General features: G+C 35.7%; 1 protein-coding gene across 5 annotated transcripts in view; it reads left to right on the forward strand.

Moving 5' to 3' along the window:
* ATG10 (autophagy related 10) overlaps positions 1 to 22,530 on the forward strand; it is a 292,867-nt gene that overhangs the window by 180,389 nt on the left and 89,948 nt on the right. The window contains exon 6 of one of the 5 annotated variants that reach the window (XM_063086274.1): positions 22,234 to 22,352. The exons of the other annotated variants lie outside the window; for them this stretch is intronic. Coding sequence (XP_062942344.1) covers positions 22,234 to 22,320 — 87 coding nt within the window. The 3' untranslated portion in view covers positions 22,321 to 22,352. The remainder of the gene's footprint in view (positions 1 to 22,233; positions 22,353 to 22,530) is intronic. 5 annotated transcript variants of the gene reach the window in all.

Raw genomic sequence — 22,530 nt, forward strand, 5'->3', positions numbered from 1 at the left:
GATACAGTCATAAGATAAAAAAGAATACCTTCAATTTTACTTGAAGGTGCATATGTTTATGTGTGTGGGTGTGTAGTGGTCAGATAAATAAATTTTTCTTACTGTCTTTTTTTAAACTTTGCATTATGGAAAATTTTAAACATGTACAGAAGTAGAGATAATAGTATAATGCACTTATCAACTCCTGGCAATCTTCTTCTTATTATTTTTTTGGTATCTCCCCAGTCTAGAATTTTTTTGAAGTAAATCCTAGACCTTATTTTATCTCATCCATAAATAGTTAAATAAATGTATTTAAAAGGTAGGAGCTTATATTAGTCCATTCTGTTGCTTATAACAAAATACATGGAACTGGGTAATCTATAAGAAAATGAAATTTATTGCTTACAGTTTCTGAGGCTGGAAAGTCCAAATTCCAAGGAACACATCTGGTGGTAGTCTTGGCGACAGTGACCCAGGGGTCTTACACTGGGAGAAGGTGGAAGCAGAGAGAGCAGAGAGAGATTAACCTCTTCATTCACTCTCCTTTTAAAGCCCTCCAAACCATGCCTCTGACCACTATTATTAATCCATTCTATACAGCACAATCCTACAATCTAATCACCTCTGTAAGGTCCCATCTTTCGATTACCATAGTAGGATTTCCCACCTTCAATAGTTACAGTGGGAATTAAGCTTCTAATATATGGACTTTGCAGGACACAATTCAGTCAACCCACAGCAGAGTGCTACCTAAATGTTTATAGCAGCTTTATTCATAATATTCCAAAGTGGAAACAACCCAAGTGTCCTTTAGTGGATGGATGGTTAAATGGACTGTGGTACACCCTTACCATGATACTCCTCAGCAACAAAAAGGAACCAACTATTGATACACAGTAACCATGATGAATGTCCAGAGAATTGCACTGAGTGCAAAAAAAGACAATCCCAAAAGGTTGCATGGTATATGATTCCATTTCTGTAACATTTTGAAATGACAAAATTATAGACTAGAGAACAGATTTGTGGTTGCCATGTACTAGAGAGGGAGTGTGGGTGGGAGGGAAATGGGCATGGCTACAAAATGCAACATAGGGAACCTTGTGGTAATGGAAATGTTCTCTGTACTGAATCAGTGTTCAATGTCTTGGTTGTGATATAGTACTACAGTTTCGCAAGGTGTTACCATTGGGAGAAACTCAGTAAAAGGGAATGAGGGATCCCTTTGTATCCTTTCACACAACTGAATGTGAATCTACAATTGTCTCAAAACACAGTTTAATTTTAAAATAAAGAGAAGGACTCTTAAAAAACATAACCACAATTCCATTATTATGCTAAAGTTGCTAATAATTTTATAATAACATTAAAGAAGCAATTAATGTTTAAATATCCCCAGTTCAAAATTTTTACAGTTTGAATCAGGATTCAAATAAGGTTTACACATGAATATGGTTAACATCTCTTAAGACTTTTTGAATCTTTATAGATTCTCATCCCTCCTCTTTTTTTCTTGATAATTTTTTGTTGAAGAAACAGGTTGTTTGTCTTCTAGTGTTTTGGAGTCTGGATTTTTTTTTTTTTCCCTTTGCTAATTGTAACTCTGTTGTGTTGTTCAGTATGTTCCTCACTGTATTTTTTATAAATTGGTAGCTAGATATTCAGGATTGATCAAATCCAGGTTTGATTTTTGAGCAAGAATACTTCATAGGTGTTTCTGGGTGCTTCTATCAGGAAGCAGAAAATGTCTGGTTATTGCTCTTTTCTGTGATGTTAGCAGCCATTGATGGTTATTGCTTAGCCCCATTAATTCATTAAAGGTCACAAAATGGTGATGTTCTAATCTGTCACTCATTATTTATTAGTTGGGCTACTTCTGTAATGACAAAGTTTTTCTCACTGGCTTAGTTACGTAAGGTATGCTTCGTGTAGGAAAGCCAGGATAAATGCTCATTCTTTCCCTTTATGTGCCAGTTTTCATGATGATTAGTTTATTCTTTAGCACCTTTCAATGGTGACCAAAAAAATTTTTTTAATGTATTTTTATGAACTCATGGATATAAATGTTTTATGCATTTCAATTCATTGTAGCAATTCTCTTTACTGATGTTCAGTTGGCTTCATCTTTGGCCATTGAAAGACTCAAGCTGGCTCCTGAGTCATTGTATTCAACCCATGGTGCTCTGATGGCTTCCTTGCTTTCTGGTGTGACAAGGTGTTGCATATTCATATTGTGCAATTCCTGCCCAGACTTGGAGTCAGCCGTTTTCCAAGGGGGGCTGGTTCCTTTGGGAAATGTTAGAGCCTCTATTTGTGTGCAGAGGCCAGAGTAGATTTGACTCTGAGCTCCAGCACTTACTAGTTACTGACCCTGAGCAAATTATGAAGACTGTCTGTGTCATAGTATCTTTTTCTTTTTTTCTCTTTATATTCAAATTTTATTTTATTTTATTTTTTTTATTTTAACTTCTCAATATACATTGTAGTTGATTTTTGTGTCCCTTTACCCGTTCCTTTTTCCTCCCTCCCTCTCTCCCTTCCCTCCCACTATATCATATGTGTTCACTTGTCTTAACAAGTTCAAGGAATTGTTGTGATTGTTGTGTCTTCTCCCCCTTCACCCTTTATTTGTATGTATATTTATTTATTTATTTATTTACTTACTTACTTATTTATTTTTAGCTCCCACAAATAAGTGAGAACATGTGGTATTTCTCTTTCTGTGCCTGACTTGTTTCACTTAATATAATTTTCTTTAAGTCCATCAGTGACCCTGCAAAAAAAGAAATCAAGAAAGCTAGCCCATTTACAATAGACACCAAAAAAAAAAAAAACAAAAACTTAGGAATAAAGTTAACCAAGGAGGTGAAAAATCTCTACGAAGAGAACTACAGACCACTGTTGAGAGAAATTAAAGAGGACACAAGAAGATGGAAAGATATCCCATGCTCTTGGATCAGAAGAATTAACATTATGAAAATGTCCATATTACCCAAAGTGATCTACAGATTCAATGCAATTCCCATCAAAATTCCAATGACATTTTCTCAGAAATGGAAAAAACTATCCAGACATTTATATGGAATAACAAAAGACCACACATAGCCAAAGCCCTCCTGTGCAAAAAAAAAAAAAAAAAAAAAAAAGAAAGCTGGAGTTGTAACACTACCTGATTTTAAACTATACTGCAAAGCTATAATAACCAAGACAGCATGGTACTGGCATAAAAACAGACATACAGATCAATGGAATAGAATAGAGTACCCAGAAGTCAACCCATACACCTACAGCCATCTGATCTTTGACAAAGGCAGAAAATCTACACACTAGGGAAGAGACTGCCTCTTCAGCAAATGATGCTGGGAAAACTGGATATTCATATGTAGGAGAATGAAACTAGACTCATACCTCTCACCAAAATCAACTCAAAATGGATTAAAGAATTAAATATACATCCCGAAACAATAAAACTCCTTAAAGAAAACATAGGGGAAACACTCCAGGAAGTAGGAGTGGGTACAGACTTCATGAATATGACCCCCAAAACACAGGCAACCAAAGGAAAACTAAACAAATGGGATTATATCAAACTAAAAAGCTTCTGAACAGCAAAAGAAACAATCAACAGTCTGAAAAGACAACCAACAGAGTAGGAGAAAATATTTGCCAAATATACGTCTGACAAATGATTAATATCCAGAATATACAAGGAACTTTACAGCAAAAAACCAAATAACCCAATTAAAAAATGGGCAAAGGAGCTGAATTGGCATTTCTCAAAGGAAGATATATGAATGGCCAACAGACACATGAAAAAATGCTCAACATTACTCAGCATTTGGGAAATGCAAATCAAAACCACTTTGAGGTGCATATCCATCTCACTCCAGTTAGTATGGCTGACATCCAAAAGACTGAGAATGTAAATGCTGGTGAGGTTGTGGAGAAAAAAGAACCCTCATACACTGTTGGTGGGACTGCAAAATGGTGCAGCCTTTATGGAGAATGGTATGGAGGTTCCTCAAACAATTACAGATAGATCTACCATATGACCCAGCTATTCCACTGCTTGGAATATATCCAGAGGAATGGAAATCATGCTGAAGCGATACCTGTACTCCCATATTTATTGCAGCACTATTTACAATAGCCAAGAGTTGGAACCAGCCCAAACGTCCATCATCAGATGAGTGGATAAGGAAACTGTGGTATATCTACACAATGGAATACTCCTCTGCTATAAAAAAAATTGGAATACTACCATTCGTAACAACATGGATGGACATAGTTTATTTTTCTATTAGAGATTATGGTAGCTTTATACAAAGTGGGTGGGAAGACTTAAATGAATCCATGTATGTAAAATACTGTGAATATTGCTTAGCACATAATAAGCAGTAAATTTATTATGTAATTATAATGGTCATAATAATTATTATTATTTCCAGGTAAATACTGTTACTTCAGTGATTTTCCCAGCCAATGATGATGAAAGTAGGTCAAATTTAGGATTTGCCCCATCCCCCTTTTCACCCTGGATTGATACTAAACTCCTGGACTTTAGCTAAATGCATCTACCCCAGGTTCTGGGGTCTATTACAGCTCTGTACTGCCTCTCTTTCTTTCTCTCTTTCACCCTTGCACTCTTTCTCACTGAACTTTTGCATTCCGGGACCGCAACCTGACTTTTGTGGGCCTTACACACATTTGTCTTCACTGGCTCATTTCTCCATAAAAAAGTATTAAAAATTGTATTTTATTATTGCATTGTTGCAATGAAGATGACTGCATTCAGATTATATATTAAAATATTTTCTTTGACCTAAAAGTGTATTTTATTTTACTTTTTAAAAAGTGATTAAAACATTTTCATGGATTCCTAAAGGTATGGTGGACCCTAGGCACTGTGCCTACTCTTTGTAATGGATAGGTCGGCTCTGCTGCACCTCACTCTTTTCTGCTACCACAACAGGGCTGCACAGGCAGGCTTCAGATGGCTGTGTCTAGTTCTTTTATGCCTAGACAAATCTTGCTGCCACTTCTACTTTACAGCTGCTTAAATATAATGGTGATGAAGGAAGGGACTTTTCTTTATGAGGCTTGCCAACTCTGAAATCCATGGACTAGACCCATATCCTCTCTGTTTTCAAATTCCCAAACCACAAGAGATTCTACACCTCTTGGGGAATGGACTTTTCAAAATTGGCTTCTCATCAAGACCCTGCTTGACTTCCTAGCTCTGAGAGGAGACAGTTGTGTACAAAACTCAACCTGTGTCTTTTCTCCTTTTAAATAAATTCTTTTAACACCTGAACTGTGTTTGGAAACCAAAACTTTTGAGGTGCTTTGTTTTCTGATTCCTTACGTCTGGGGAAGGCGAGTACAAGTAGATGAAAAGTGAGAAGACACCCACTGACTATTTTTCCTCATTTGTTCCCACCACAGAAGTACTGTGAGAGATCCAGGTTAAATATTTGTAGGAGGTGCCTGTGCAATGCACATTCTGTGAATCCCAAATAACACTGCTTTCATTTTGATGACTTTGGCATTCCTAACACATGCAAAAATATGATAATTAATTTCAGAGTTTCATTATCTTTCCATGATAAATTTCTTAGGGTAAAAAAAAAAAATCAAGACACAACAAAAAACTTAGGTACCTTTTGGTAAATAGATTGCTTTTGACTTTCAGTGATACAGGAAGTCACCGGTTAAGTATTCTTAAATAATGAAGCTTGATATGTTGCCTGGTGATTTATAATGATGGCTGATAAACTGATGATTTAATTGTGCTTCCTCTAGTAATAATCTTAAGTGCTCGAGTGATGTTTCAGTGATTGGCTTTCTTCTGAACTCAGTCTCTCTGGAGTCTTTAGGCATCTCTTTCACACAACATCCGATAACTGACTTTTAACTGTTCCTATTTTAAATAATACAAATCAATTAAAACACACAGCTGTTTAACAATACTTCTCACTGTTGGTATAGGTCTCTGTGGGTATTTCCTGATGGCTCATAATGACATCAATTTAGTGCACCTGGTAGGATCAGTGTGAACTGGAAGTGGCTTAATTCTTAAATGACAAGGAAATTAAGAAGCCTTTATGGATCGCTGCTGCTTCTTCACAATCACTGCCAGCTCCGTGGCTGGCTTCTTTCATGGCAGAGTTTTATGTAGACATCATGTGATTGTTTTCTCAGTAATTGGCTGCTAATTTGTGGAATCTGAGTTTCTTGGTATTAGTTCTGGGCATTAATAAGTCATTGTAGTGGACGGGTTTATGGCAACACAGTAAATATATCTATTTTTCAGGCTTTTTATAGAAACCTTCTGATGTTTTAACAGTACTCTGTGATTCTACCTCACTTTCCAGTCTTAGGAGGGTGAGATACGTGTATGTTCTCATTGTTTACTTTTTTTGGTATCTTATAGCAATAATGACGTTACTATTTTCTCTCTCTCTACAGGTAATCATTTTTAGATTGTCAGTCTATACATGCATGGTGACTTTTAATATTTATTGAGTGCCGATGCTGTGGCTGCATACATCATCAGACTACTTCGCTTTCCGTATTCTTTTTTATTTTTATTTTTTTATTAATTCAGATATGTCCACTGTCATTCATAGTCCTTTGTGCTTTTCTTATTTGGGGGAAAACCCCCATATTTTTATGAATTTTGTTAGTTATTAGGCTTTTCTCACATTAAGAAGCATATGAAACTTCTTTCTCACTATCTTTGACCGAGTAATTTATTTTTCTCAATATTGGTGGGTGGGGTGGGGACTTTACACCCTGAAGTGTTTGTGGAAAGTCTTGACTGCATACTGAAAGGTATTGGTGTAACATCGCTTTCTCATCCAACTTTTACTTTCAAAGTTTTTTGATCACTAAATTAAGTGTTCAAATTAATCTGAGTAAAAGGGAAGGAGATTTATTATTTGGCTCCTGTCTTATTAAATTAATTTCTAAGATGTTTTGTTTTACTTTATTTAATGAGAGTTTGATACATAGTTAAATAGTATATATTATTATAAATAACTAGGATACACTGGCATATTTGGTTTTTACTTCTTTAAGTTGAAGTTTATTTCACTAGATAATAAAAACAAGAAGCTGGTTAATGTTCTTTGTTACATGTACATCTGGTTGGGCAGAATATTGCTTAGCTTTTTACCATCAAATTTGCACTTTTGATTCAGCACATGCCTAGAATTTATACAAAAGCCTTCTTTAAAGCATTTCCCAGCATTTCATTGATCCTTGGAATTTCTTATAAATGTAAAAATAAAATGCCATTTAAAATATTTAATAATTAACTTTAATATTACTCATCTTAGCACATTTCATTTTGATAATTACCTACCATCAATATTTAATTTTTAATAAACATCTTAGTTCCCAAACTTCAAGTTTGAGGAATATTTATATTCTCATTTCCACTTTTTGAGAAAGAAGTTAATGGTGGGTAGATGGTGAAGCAGCAGCTAGAGGCAGGGGTGACGCCTGGGGTGCGGGAAGGCAGGCACGGGACCTGTAGGGGCTGCAGCCTGGGCACTGCACATATACTCACAGGGTGTGTGCTGAGTCCCCAGTTCACAGTACATTCTTCCTAAGGAAGATGCCGGTTGTTTTATTTTAGGTACAATGGTTGTCGTATACACATATTCTACCATGCAATTATGGCACAATTTTTTCATTCCACTTTCTACCCTCTTCAGCTTTTTTTCACCTGTCATTTTCCTGGGTTCTTTTCTGTGTCAGCTGCTAAATTCGCCATATTACATTTGCAGTCTATATTTTATAGTTAAAAAAGTTGACCAATAAGTAGAAATAATACCAAAGTATATAAAGAATTTGTGCAAGTCATTACAATTATTTTATGGTAAGTTAGTGTTAGTATTATTTTTTTTCAGTATATTAATTCAGTTCTACTTGCCTTTGTCCAATCTGAATCTCAAAAGTATTTCAAGTGATGTATACATACACTCTAACATAATAATAATGCATACATATGCTATATCTATTAAAGCAAGTGAATAAGAACTAAGTGATGAAAGGGAAAAGACAGTTTTAACAGAAAACATAGACTAAGGGAATTTTCTGAGTTTTCTGGACCAACAAATAAAAAGGGAAAGCCAATTAAATACATTGCTTTCATTCTGTTAAGGAAGAAAGCAACACATTTACAGGAGAGATAAACTTTTTCTTATATTAAATTCTAGATAGATCATTTTACAAATATGAAAAAATGATCTTTTTTATAAATATCCCTTAAACAAATTCTAGGAGATGGGGAGAGGGTGATGTTCAGTTGCAGCAGCGTGAGAGATTTATAGCAATGTACTCAGTGTGTGTAGGTTTATATCATAAATGCTCTTACTGGCAGCTTACTGTTCCAATTCAGTCTGCATATGTATTTTGGGTGTTTTGAACTGTTTTTGTGTTTGAATGCCTTTAGACTGGGCATGCGCTCTCTAGTAATCATGGTTACCTCCCCTCCCTGTTGCCTCATACTCTATTTCACTTATTTACTTTGCCTGACTGTCTTCAAAAGGCATTTGAGTTTGCCTATTCTTACATGGGTACAAGATATAAAGAAAGAACTTAGAGATTCTGTATGAATCTGAATGCATGAATCTCAGTATAAATCTTGGACTGTCCTCAAATAAAAGTGATATACACATAAATGAATCATACTATGTACCTCATTTTTGAAATTTACATCACAGATATCTTTCCATCCCCAAATTTAAATACATCTAAATTTTCCTTCTAATGACTGCATGGAATTCCATTGTAAGGCCATGCCATAATTATTTTAACCAGTTTTGTGTTGAGAACATTGAGTTTTTTCTCATTGTTTGTATTATAAACTGTTATTCAGTGAACATCCTTGTACATCTGATTTATGCAATTGTCAGATTATTTCTTTGGGATAAATTCTTAGAAGTGGAATTGGTCAGTCAGTAGAGTATTCACTTTTGAAAGATTTTGTTAGATATTTCCATGTCAGTCTCAGAAAAGGTGTATCAATTCCTCCCATTAGCAGTATATTAGAATACCTATTTTCCTAAGTGCTTGCTGACTCTGGTCATGACCATTCTTCCTAATATGTTACAATCTGGTGTCAGCCAGGCTTCTGATTGGAGTCATGCATCAAACAATTTTGCACGGAAGTTACTGATGAATAGCTGAAATGTAGGTTTTCCTTGCAGTTGATTGGCACATACATTTGAGACACTGGGGAAGTTGATGTATTGTTAGAATTAAAGGGTTTGAGATTTACAGTTTTGCCAAGACTGAGTGTTGTTTCTGCTGTCCAGCGGCAGCCTGCAAGAGCACTTGCCAGTAGGGCTGGGGCTTTTCTTTGTAAAATTTGTTTGATTTGCACAAATGATTGAGCCTAATTCCATGGAAGTCCTGAAGTCCTGCTCCGTTAAGCATGGGAGATAGGGTCATGGACTGTAAGGTTTTTTGCAAGCAGGAGTTATCAATCATTCACTTCACCCAGATGATAAGACTGGTGTGTAATATTTGATTGAGTAAAACTGTATCTGAGTGGATTTGCCAGGATGAGGTAACTGTGAATGTACTCCCCTGAAAACATTAAAGAGTTAGCATTTTAAGTACTTTAAAAATATCCATTTGGGTCCTGAAGAACATTTTCCAAAAATGATAAGTTTGGTTTTGAGCTGTTAATTGTGTTTGAGCTGTTCTTCCTGGTGGTAATTGACCACTAGATTAATTTATTCTTTAAGCAGAACCAGGTCATCACCGTAAAGATGGGTGTTTTGCTGTCACAGGATATCAAGTACTCAATTCTAAAAGCTCTGTGAAATTGTTTGGAAATAAATGTAAAAGTCGGGGGCTAGAATGCAACTCTGTTTTATAACCTCTTATGAGTAAAATTTGTCTTGTCTAACCGTTATTCCGGTAACAACAGCTAACACTTAGCTTTTCCCAAGTGCTAGGCATTCTTCAAAGGACATTAGGCATATTATTTCACTTAATCTCTGAACACCCTTATAAGATTGGTACTATTCTCCACATGTTAGAGAAGGGGAAACTGAGACACAAAGAGGTTATGTAACATGCTAAGGGTCAAACATCTACTAAGTAACTGATCCAGAATTGGAATTCAGTTAGCTGTACTTGGAAGCTCATGTCCTTAACCATTATATTTTACCTTCTCCCACAATGCTGATCTAATTCTCAAGATGGTATTATATTAAAGATATATTAAAGCGAGTCTGATATGGTTTTGGGTCATGAACCCCTTTGAGAATCTCTTTGAAAAACTCCAGAATCTTTTCCCAGACATACAAATTTTAAACACTAATCAAGAGTCCCCTAGACCTCGGCAGGACATCCAAATCTTTGGAATTGTAGTGACAGTAGTGGGATTAGACCTCAACGTCTATTCTACCCTCCTTCTTTTGTGTTCTTACTGTATTGCAGTCACTGGAAAACTAAAACACAATTCTTACATCCCCTCTTGGACAGGGACCTGAATTTGATTTAGGTTCATCATAACAGATGCATTTGTGCAGGATTCGGAAGGCAGAAGTGTGTGGAAGCTGCACTTTGTCAGAAGCACTGCCGGCATGGTGGTTGTCTGTGTGACCTCTGCAGAGGCTCCAGTGTTCAGTGACCAGCCTTGTGAGAGGCAGAGAATGGGGCGTCCATTTTGTAGATGTGAATTGCAGCAGGTGTGATGTGGCTCTGAAGGTGACCACAGTAGAGGCAGGTTTCTGATGTGGTTCTAGAATGGTAGATTGCTGACCTGAGAAGAGGTAGTAGATCCTGTGGTGACCAATTCTGCAGTGTTGTTTTGGGAATTGTTCCTGGAAAATATTTTAGAATTTGTTTATTCAGCCCTCCCAGTGATGGCTGCAAATAGCCAGAGGGCTTCAACTGGACAGAATAGATTCTGGTTTTTACAACTAATCCTTGACTGAAATAATATACGAGTGTACTTCTAAAAGCTCATGGAAAAATAGAATTAAAAGATAGTACAAATCTTTATGTAGGGCTGGCCAATTAGCTCAGTTGGTTAGAGCATGATGCCGATAACACCAAGGTCCAGGGTTTGGTCCCTGTACTGGCCAGCCGCCCCAAACAAACAAACAAACAAACAAAAACAACAACAAAAACTTTCCATAAACTTTTTGAAGTACCCTTGTATAGTCTGACCGTCGGAGAATTTCTTCAGCGGGTTGGGAGTCTGGCTATGAACTCAGAAACACTGGGTTTTATTCAGGTTCTTCTGCTTACTAGCAGTGTAACCAAGAACAAGTTATTTGACCTTTAACCTTCCTCATCTGCAGAACAGGAAATTACTTCCATATGAGGGATATTATAAGGACTACCCCACTGGGTTGTCATGAGGATTAAGTAAGTTAATGCATGTTATATGCTCGGATAGTGCTTGGCACGTAGATGATGCTATGAATATAAACTATCATTATCCTTAATCCGTAAATACTGTGGAAAGGAAAAGCAGTGGACGTAGTTGCTCTTCTTAGATATAGTGCTGCAATGGTCAATAGGATGGTTGAGCTTCAAGTTTCTTACAGCAGTACATTCACAGGCTCAGACTGACAATTTATTGAGGAGGAAGCTGACATAGAACACTTCGTACATTTACTTAACTACCTGAAGAGTTTTGTAGTTCTCATTCAAAAGAGGACTCAAAAAAATTGAATGCTCTGTTAGCAAAATTCCTTCCTCAGGAGAGACCCTCAGCTGTAGATGACTAGTTGGATGTGCTGTTTATTATGGGATAAGGTTGGCAAATTATGGGAGAAATGTCCCAAGGCTACAATGGCTGAAGAAGTAGCCCATCTGCTGCTTACTCTCACCTGTGCCATTAACAGTTGCATTCTACAATCTATAGTTGTTATTGGGTTTGTGGCTTAACCTACAGCTTCCCATTCAAAAACAGATATTTCTTAACATATCCTACAATACATCTTGAATTGAGTAGTATAAATATTGTAGTCAATTTTTAAAACCACTTGTTGGTGAAAGGAGTTAAATTAAATACGTGTCTAAGTAGCTTCCTCTAATCAATATGTCCTTTTTCTGCTAGGCTTTCTCTCCACCCCACCCCCAGTGTTATCCAAATAATCTTTAATAACCAAGATTGCAGTGGCCCATCCTTTACACTCTCACACAGAAGTTTAGGGTTTTCAAACTTAGACTTGTTTTTTTACAGCCGGTGTAGAACCTCCACCAGAGGATGGTCAGAATAGTCAATGCCTTAAACCTTGGAAGGTTGTTTATGTTAATCCATTTAAAGTTTCCTAAAGCTTTCCTTTCCCCACCTCTACTTTTCAGTCTTCATGCAATCAAATTATTTGCAAGCAACTGTTAAGGAAGAAAGTAGTTTGAGTGAATCCTATAAAATGATCACTTTTGATTCTCCAAAGTCCATCTCAGAGATAGATATAACCAACAAAATGCAATTATTTTCCACATTTTAAACATTTAATTCCATTTTTTCACATGCATGTGTGACATCAATGCCTTTATTACCACCAGGAAAATGATCAACAGTGCTGGTCTCTAGGGTACAAGTATGAGAATGTTTCCTTTTGGAATTTTATTTAGGAGAATTAAATTGTAACTCTACACAAGTTTGGCCAGATGTTTTCCCCATTGATCAATATGGCTATTCCTATGGGTATAGATCATAGAGAAACAATCTTCTCAGAATAGGTCTTTCTTCTACTGATGAAGATTTAATCAAATTATTATCATTTCATGTATTCCTAGCTCATGAAATTATTGCGTCAGCTAATTTGGCTTCCATACTGGGTTCAGGAAAGCCCCATGCGTGATTGAAGGTATCTTGGCGTTATTCTTTGTGTGTTAGGGTGCACATTAGGGTGTGTAGGGGAAGAGGGGACACATCTGGAAGAGGCCGAGTAAAGTAGATGGGTCTTTGGAGCCCTCCACCTTATTTCAATTAGAGTATCTCCATTTTCTTCTGTTTTGTGATTCCTTGTAAGGTCTTATTTGTAAAGTGTTCTCTGCTTTAAAATGTTTATAAATCACTGGAGGATGCATTGCCTAGATATAATTCAAAAGACTGTCAAGTTAAATCCAGGCAACTAACATTGACTTGTGCTTGGATAAGGAGAATTTTAGCATTAAGGTGTGTCATGTCTATCTTTTGAGGGAGTTGAATCAAGAATATGCAAGTCCATATTGTTTCTAGCAGGTTGCTCAGGGAAAAAAAAAACCCCAAAAACTCTTTTGGTCTTAACTGAGATTAGCATGGCCAGGACTAGCTTTGCATCTGCTAAAGTTGTTTTGTTGAGTGATTGATTGAATAAAAATAGATTCCACAGCCTTTAATACTAGATATTGCAGAGTTCATTCTTTCAAACTGAGGCAGCTTCTAATAAGTAACAATAGGACCCAGAAGGAAGATGATCAGGATGTTTGATTTTAGCTCTTCTTCATCCCGGTACTTGATAGGAGGCAGATTTTTGGCCCTCTCAGTCCACCCTGGAGCTCCCTTAGAATCAGAAAATGTAGCCAGTTAACTTTGGAAACTAAGGATCTTAAGTTTCTACAGCTGCCTATAGTGACTCCCTTGCTTCTGGGTCTTTAAGCTAAGCCAGCTCACTTGTACCTTAGATAAAGATGGCCAAACTGCACACACACCACAGTAACTCAAGGACATCCCCCAGGACAGCCCCTCTTCCTTTCTTATCTGCTTTCACTCTTGTCTCATTCCTGTCTAGCTTTAAGCACTTTGCTCTGTAATCCTCTTTTAGACTCCTCTGCTCCCCTAATCTTGGTACTTGAGAGTGGTCTGCTTGATGCACAAACCTCAGCTCTCTCTTGCCTGCATTTTGCTATGTCACCTGAAAAAAATTCCTCCTCTTTTGTTCTGGCCCATAAACAGCATTCCAAACGTGGCAGGACCTACCTAAACATCCCAAAATCTTTTCAGCCAGGATTGGACAGAGACTAGAAAGTTCTGATGTATAGCTTAACCAACCAGTCACTGTCATCAGAGGTTTTCTAAACAGTGTGTCTAAGGACAATGGTGAATTTCTGGGTGACGGTTTTTAAATCTTATGGGAGTGAAGTGCAGGTCAGTGAGGATCAGCTCAAAGGGGATCTAAGAGAGAATCATCCTGAAAGGCAAAGACTATGTTATTAGGAGTCTAGGGGTACCAGTCAGACTTTCAGTTAATTTTTGGACAGAAGGAAAAATTGGAATGTTTGGTAGAGAAAAAAGCTACTAGATTGGTTAAATTTAATACTAAGATCAGAATCCAATTTACTAGCCAATTTGATTTGGAAGTCTGCTAATAATTTAGAGTTGCCATTTCCTGTTCTGTAAAATAAGAACAATAATACCTACTTTCAGGGTCATTATGAAGATTGGCTAGTCAGACTCTCTGCTAGTGGCATGTAGATAGACTAGCCAATCTTCATAATGACCCTGAAAATAGGTATTATTATTCTTATTTTATAGATGAGGAGACTGAGCCTAAAGAATATGTTATTTGTCCTGAAGCTGATAAATGGCAGAGTCAAGATTCATATCTAGTTTTGTTTGTTTTTATATCACAATTGGCTTTAATTGGAATACTTTTGGCCATATTACATGAATGATTTAATCTGATGTAGCATATTGCTGCTAAAACAAATCCCTTCAGGAACACCTGTGGCATGTGTTGACTTTTTTTATTGAGCTATAATTCACATACCCTAAAGTCCACTATTTTAAAGTGAATAATTCAGTGGTTTTTAGTATATGCACAAAGTTGTGCAAGCATCACTACTGTCTAATTCTAGAACATATTCATTACCTGTAAGAGAAGTCCTATACACCTCAGCAGTCACTCCCCATTTCCTCCTCCCCTCAGCCCTTGGCAACCAGTGATTTATCTTCTATCTCTAGAGATTTGCCTATTCTGAAGATTTTATGTAAATGAAATCATAAAAAAGTGGCTTTTTGCATATAGCTTCTTTCATTTTGCATGTTTTCAAGTTTCATACATGTTGTAGCATGTATAAGTATTTTATTCCTTTTGATGGCTAAATAACATTCCATTATTGAAGTGTATCACATTTTGTTTATCCATTTATCAGCTGATGAACATTTTGGTTGTTTCCAGTGTTTGGCTATTATGAATAATGCTGCTATGAACATTTATTTATAAATTTTTGTGTGAATATATGTTTCAGTTTTCTTGTGTATATACCTATCGGAAGAATCGCTGGGTCATATGGTAGCTCTGTGTTTAATTCTGAGTAACTGCCAAACTGATTTTTCCAGAGGTTTCACCATTTTATATGCCCACCAGCAATGTATGAGGTTTCCAATTTCTCCTCATCCTTGTCAACAATTTTTATTTTGTCTGTCTCTTTAGTTATAACTATCTATTGGGTGTGAAGTTGTATCTTATTATGGTTTTGATTTGCATTTATGTAATGTCTAATAATTTTGAGTATCTTTTCATGTGCTTATTCACCGTTTCTATATCTTCTTTGGATAAAGGTGTGTTCGAATCCCTTGCTCATTTTAAAATCCGGTTACTTATCATTTTATTCTTGAGTGTTAAGAGTTTTTAATAGCTTCGGAATAATAGACCTTGATCACATAAATGATTTGCAAATTTTCTCCCATTCTATGGGTTGTCTTTTCACTTTCTTAATAGTGTCCTTTGGCTCACAAAAGTTTTTAATGTTGATGAAGTCCAATTTATCTATTTTTTCTTTGGTTTCTTGTACTTTTAGGTGTCATATCTTCAAAACTGTTACCTAAGGGCATAATCTAAGGGCACGAAGATTAAACCCTATGTAGTCTCCTGAGAGTTTATGGTTTTAGCTTTTACATTTCGGTCTTTAATCTATTTTGACTTATTTTATATGTGGTGTGAAATAGAGGTCCAAATTCATTTTTTTGCATGTAGACATCCAGTAGTCCCAGAACCATTATTTGTAAAAACTATTCTTTTCCCATTTAATTGTCTCAGCACCCTTGTCAAAAATCAATTGACCATAGATGTATGGATTTATTTTGGGACTTTCAATTCTATTCCACTGAGTTGTATGTCCACCCTTATTCCATTATCACACTGTCTTGATTTCTGTGGCTTTATAGCAATCAGGCTTGAGTCATTTTTTGAAATCAGAAAGTGTGAGTCCTCCAACTTTGTTCTTCTTTTTGATGATTGCTTTGGCTAGTTGGGGTCCTTGCATTTCTTTCTTTTTTAAAAAAAATTTTTATTTTATTTTATCAATATACACTGTGGTTGATTATTGTGGTCCATTACTGAAACCTCCCTCCCCCCTCCCTCTCACCCCTTCCTCCCAACAACCTCATATCTGTTCACTTGTCATAACAACTTCAAGGAATTGTGATTGTTGTGTCTTCTCCCCCGCCCCAGTTTAATTCTGTATTTATTTATTTATTTTTAGCTCCCACAAATAAGTGAGAACATGTGATATTTCTCTTTCTGTGCCTGACATTTCACTTAATATAATTTTCTCTAGGCTCATCCATGTTGTTGCAAACGGCAGTATTTCATTCTTTTTTATAGCTGAGTAGTATTCCATTGTGTAGATGTACCACATTTTCCATATCCACTCTTCTGAGGATGGACATTTGGGTTGGTTCCAACTCTTAGCTCTTGTAAATAGTGCTGTGATGAACACTGGGGAACAGGTATACCTTCGACTTGATGATCTCCATTCCTCTGGGTATATTCCCAACAGTGGGATAGCTGGGTCATATGGTAGATCTATCTGCAATTGTTTGAGGAACCTCCATACCATTTTCATAGAGGCTGCACCATTTTGCAGTCCCACCAACAGTGTATGAGAGTTCCTTTTTCTCTGCAACCACACCAGCATTTATCATTCAGTTTTTTTGGGTATTAGCCATCCTAACTGGGGTGAGAAGGTATCTCAGTGTGGTTTTGATTTGCATTTCCATATGAATCTTTGGGTCAGTTTCTCAATTTCTGCCAAAAACATAGTTGGAATTTAGGTATGGGTTGCATAGAGTCTATACATTGATTTGGGGAATATTGCCATCTTAACAGGATTAAGTTTTCCATTCATGAACATGGTATGTCTTTCCATTTATTTAGCTATTCTTAATATCTTTCAATAATGTTTTGTAGTTTTTCAAGTTACATGTCTAGCATTTCTCTTGCTAAATTACTTTCTTTCCTTTTTTTAATTGAAACATAGTTTATTGGACATATCTATGGGGTACAGACTTGAATATCAATACCTGTGTGCAATATGTGATGATCAAATCAAGATAGTTATACTCATCATTATACAGTGTAGTTGTTTTTCATGGTTCTTTACCAATTCCTCCCTTTCCCCTTCCTTCCCCTGCCCCATTCCCACCTCTGGTAACCTCAGTTCTGTTCTCACCTTTTGAAAGTTCAATGTATCATTGTGATTGTGTGTTCAACTTATTTCTACATACTTTAGTTTTTTGATGCTATTGTGAATGTAACTTTTTAAATTTCATTTTCACATTTTTCTCACTGCTAGTATATAGAAATGCAACTGACTTTTGTGTATTGATCTTATATCCTACAACCTTGCTGAACTGATTTATTAGCTCTAATAGTTTTTTAAGTGTGTGGATTTTTTGGGATTTCTGTATGCAAGATTATGTCATTATGATATGTTTTGATTTTTTAATGGACCAGAGAATGTGAGGGGACTTCAAAAAGTTTGTGGAAAAGTGGAATTAAAAGATAACAATAAAAAATATGAACTTTATTTCTTAACATAAGCTCTATCAAGTTCAAGCCACTTTTGTAAGCAATGATACCAGCCATTTAATCTATCCGTTAAGAGCTGAGGGTCCTGGGAATTTAACCATGGCAATGCAGTCTTTTGTAAACTATTAACTGAAGAAAAATGAGTGCCCTTTAAAGGTTTTTTAAGATTAGGAAAAAAAGAAGTCAGAAGGAACTAAAGCAGGACTGTATGCCTAATAGTTCCCCATTGAAACACTCATAAAATTGCCCTTATTTGATGAGAGGAATGAGCAGGAGCAGTGTCATGGTGGAGAAAGACTCTCTGGTGAAGATTTCTTGGGTGTTTTTCTGGTAAAGCTTCAGCTTCCTCCCCACACTCTCATAATGAACAGAGGTTATCATTCTTTGGTTCTCCAGAAAGTCAAGAAAAATGCCTTGAGCATCCGCTCAAAAACTGTTGCCATGACCTTTGCTCTTGACTGGTTCGTTTTTGCTTTTACTGGACCACTTCCACCTCTTGGTAGCTATTGTTTTGATTGTGCTTTGTCTTCAGGATTGTACTGATAAAGCCGTGTTTCATCTCCTGTTATAGTTCTTCAAAGAGATGCTTCAGGATCTTGATCCCGCTTGTTTAAAATTTCCATTGAAAGCTCTGCCCCTGTCTGCAGCCGATCTGGGAACAACAGTTCTGGCACCTGTGGAGCAGAAATTTTGCTGAACTGTAATTTTTCAGTCAGAATTGTGTAAGCTGAACCAGTTGAGATGTCTCTGGTCTGCTGCTGCAGGCTTTCATCTTCAACATCATCATCATCTGGTCCCTTCTTAAAACAAGTTATTCACTTGTAAACTGCTGATTTCTTTGGGACATTGCCCCCATAAACTTTCCATAAAGCATCAGTGATTTCACAGTTCTTCCACCCATGCTTTGTTATCAATTTGATGTTTGTTCTTGCTCCACTTTTAGCAGAATTCATGTTGCTATGATAGGGGCACTTTTTGAACTGACATCTTGTCCTTCTTAGTGCCTTAAACTAGATCCTGTTTGGGCATGTTATAACAAGTCAGTACAAGTTTATTTTGGTGCAAAAAAATTTTGCAATCCATGCATTGTTTTTTTATAATACACATTTTCCATGAATTTTTTGAAGATTCCTTGCATAAGCAGGAAGAAGCATGTTATCTGAAAATAAAATTGTTCAAGAATCACAATTCTCCACTTTCAACCAAGCTTGGTTTTCGTCTTGGGCATATGACCTGTGCCTATGTCCATCCTTTGGCATTTGGATGTGTCATTAATCATAACTGGATTATTTCCATTCATCCTCTGAGTTATTTTTTTTTCATTCATGTATGATTAATTGCATCCCACTCTGATTAGACTTTAGTTTTCTGTTCATCTATCTATCTATCTATCATCTGTCTACCTGTCTCTATAGATAAAATGATTTGTACACCCCTACTAAGTTCTTTTTACTATATCTCATTCAGTGGTTCAGGTGACTTATGTCAGTTGAGCCCGAGTATCCTGAGAACTCTTTTGCCAAAGGCTGGGTTGTGCAAGAAGTAAAGTCCATTTCTTGATTTATGGATGTTCTCCTCAGGTCTTGGTTAATGCATGGTGTTACATGCCCTGTCCATGGAAAATAGAAATCCTCACATATTTTAGAAAGAAAGTAAGAGGGAAATGGGAGACAGCTAAGGAACAGGCCAGGGAAAGGTTAACTAACGAGACTCAGATAATGCAGTCTATTTCCCTTGAGATTTTCATTTAATTCACATGCCCAATTCTAGATTTTTATGGAAATTTACTTCTTAGACTTTCTTACTAAGTAATATTAGACCACATATAAAGGGAGTGGTATACTAAATTCATCTTTACTTTCAAATGAAGTAGAAAGTGAGTAAAAGAAACCAAATTTGCATTTACTAAACAAAGTAGAATGCTAGGATGAGGATGTACATTTTCTACGTGGTTTCCATGGTTTTGGCCTTTAAACACACTCATTCCTCCAAAACAGAGATTTCACAACCTGATTCCATGGTCTAAGAGGTCATTGCTCGCATTTTGTCACATTCTAAGGATGGGTAGTTGTTGTATTTTAATTGAAGAAATTCCCAGAAGGGAACAGTACTAGGCTAGTTTCTTGGGATTTGGGGACTTGCTTGAAACTTTAATTGCTGTTTTGCTTGACTTTTCACGTTAACTTTTCTGAAGACAAAGCATCCTAATTTTGTCAGTGGAAGAATCACTTAATATTTACTATGATCATTTACCTTTAGCTTCCCGTATGGAGCATGGTGATCAATGAGCATTTCGAGGGATACCTGCACATTCGCTCTCACAGTGATATGTTATGTAGCTAATTTTTTCCTAGTTTTCCTCCAAGTATTTCATTTAAGTGTAGGCAGGTTCTTCTGATCGTTTATCTCAGCCACAGGGATTCTTCAGTACTAAATGCTTATATTTATTTCTTTTTAGAAATAATTCTGGTAAAAATTTTGAAATTTTTGATGAGAATAATGAACGATTTCTATTGTTCTTAAATGAAAACAAGGAAAAGAATCTCTAAGTTAAACGAAACAGTTTTACCCATATTAATTAAGTAAACATTTTCCATAATTAATGAGGATGAGAATATTTACTGATTTTTGTCTTGTTTTTTCAAAACATGAAAATTACAGTTATTTTATGATAAAATTTGTGTGCTTGTGATGAATTGTCTCAAATTTTTCTTTTAAATAAATTTCCCAAGTCCTGATAACTAGAATGTGAGTCATTAAAATGTATTGAAAGGAGCATAAATTTTATAGCAAGAAAGGTAGGATTAAAAGTTGGATCTCCCCTGTTGAGCTGTATGTCTTGGAGCAAGTTACCTAAAAATTATTTTGCCTGCTATTAATATAGATACACCAGCTTTATTTTGGTTAGTATTTGTCTGATAAATCTTTCTCTACTCTCTATTAATCTATTTGTGGTTTATTTGTTTTCCTGGTAATAGAACATTATTTTTTAAATGTTTAATGTATAATTTTAAATTTACATACACTAAAATTTGCTTTTTTGGTGTACAGTTCTAAGTTTTGAAAAATGCATAGAGATGTGTAACTCTCACCAAAATCAAGATACAATACACTTCCATCACCCCTCTGCCCAAATCCTATTGTGTAGCCCCTGGTAGTCAGCCTTTTTTCCCCACCCCAAACCCTTGTTCTCTGTCTCTGTTTTACCTTTTCCAGAATGTCATACATGGATTTATACAGTATATAAGCATTTGAATCTGGCTTCTTTCACTTAGCACAATGCATCTGATGTTCATTCATGTTGCTGTGTATATGGATAGTTTATAGCTTTTTATTGCTGAGTAGTATTCCACTGTATGAATGTACAACATTTTGTTTATTCATTTACAGCTGAAGAACCTTTGGGCTGATTCAAATTTTTGCTGATTAAGAATAAAACTACCGTAAACATTTATTGAGAGTCTTTTTGTTGATGTAAGCTTTTATTTCTCTTGAGTATATAGTTAGGAGTAAAATTACTGGTCCATATGGTAATTATTTATAAGAAAATGCCAGACTGTTTTCCAAGTATCTGAACTATTTTGTATTCCTACCAGCAATTTCAGTAAGTTCCAGTTGTTCCTCATCCTGACCAGCACTTGATGTTGTTAGTTTAGTTTACTTATTTATTTTAGCCATACCAATAGGTATTGTAGTATCATAGTGTGGTTTTATTTTGCATTTACCTAATGAATAAACATGTTGAGTGTCTTTTCATATGCTTGTTTCTGTTTGTATGTTTTCTTTGGTGAAGTGTCTTTTCAAATCTTTTGCCCATTTTTAAATTGGATTCTTTCATATTCTTATTGTTGGGTTTTGACAATTCTTTACATATTCTAGATACAAGTCCTTTGCCACATACATTTCTCCCAGTATGTGACTTCTTTTTATTCTTTTAACAGTTCTCAGAGCAAAAGTTTTTAATTTTTATAAAATCCAATTTATAAAAAAATATTTTTATGTACCACACTTTTGGTATTATATCTAAAAACTCTTTACCTAATCCAAGGTCACAAAGATTTTTTCCTAGACATTTTACAGTTTTATTTTTTAGGCTTGTCTGTGATTCATTTTGAGTTAATTTTTGCATAAACTGTTAGCTATGGATTCTGGTTTATTTTATTTTATTTTTTACGTATGGATGTTTAGTTAGTCCAACACCATTTATTGAGAAGACTGTTCTTTCTTGACTGAGTTGCCTTTGCACCTTTGTAAAAAAATCAATGGACCATTTTTGAATGGGTCTATTTTTAGACTTTCTGTTCTGTTCCACTGATGTATTTTTCCATCCTTTCACCAATACCAGACTGTCTGGCTTATTGCAGCATTATATTAAATCTTTATATCAGAGTATGTCTTCCACTTTGTCCTTTTTCAAAATTGTGTCAACTATTTCTTTACTGGTTCCTTTGCCTTTCTGTTTAAATTTTAGAATCAGCTTATCAATATCCACAAAAAATCCTGCTGGGATTATATTTGGGATTGTGTTGGATCTATAGGCCAATTTGGGGAGAATTGATATCTTAATGACTCTTGCAACATGTGAACAAGGTAAAATTCTTCATTTTTGTGTGTCTTTTTTGCTTTCTTTTATCAGTGTTTTATAGTTTTAAGCATACACATTCTGTACGTATTTTCATATATTTTTACCTAAATATTTCAAATTTTTGTGCTATTGTAATTAGTATTTATTTTTAATTTTAAATTCCAGTTTTTCATTTCTAGTATA

The sequence above is a fragment of the Cynocephalus volans genome, chromosome 2 (assembly GCF_027409185.1).
Source record: "Cynocephalus volans isolate mCynVol1 chromosome 2, mCynVol1.pri, whole genome shotgun sequence".
Lineage (NCBI taxonomy): Eukaryota > Metazoa > Chordata > Mammalia > Dermoptera > Cynocephalidae > Cynocephalus > Cynocephalus volans.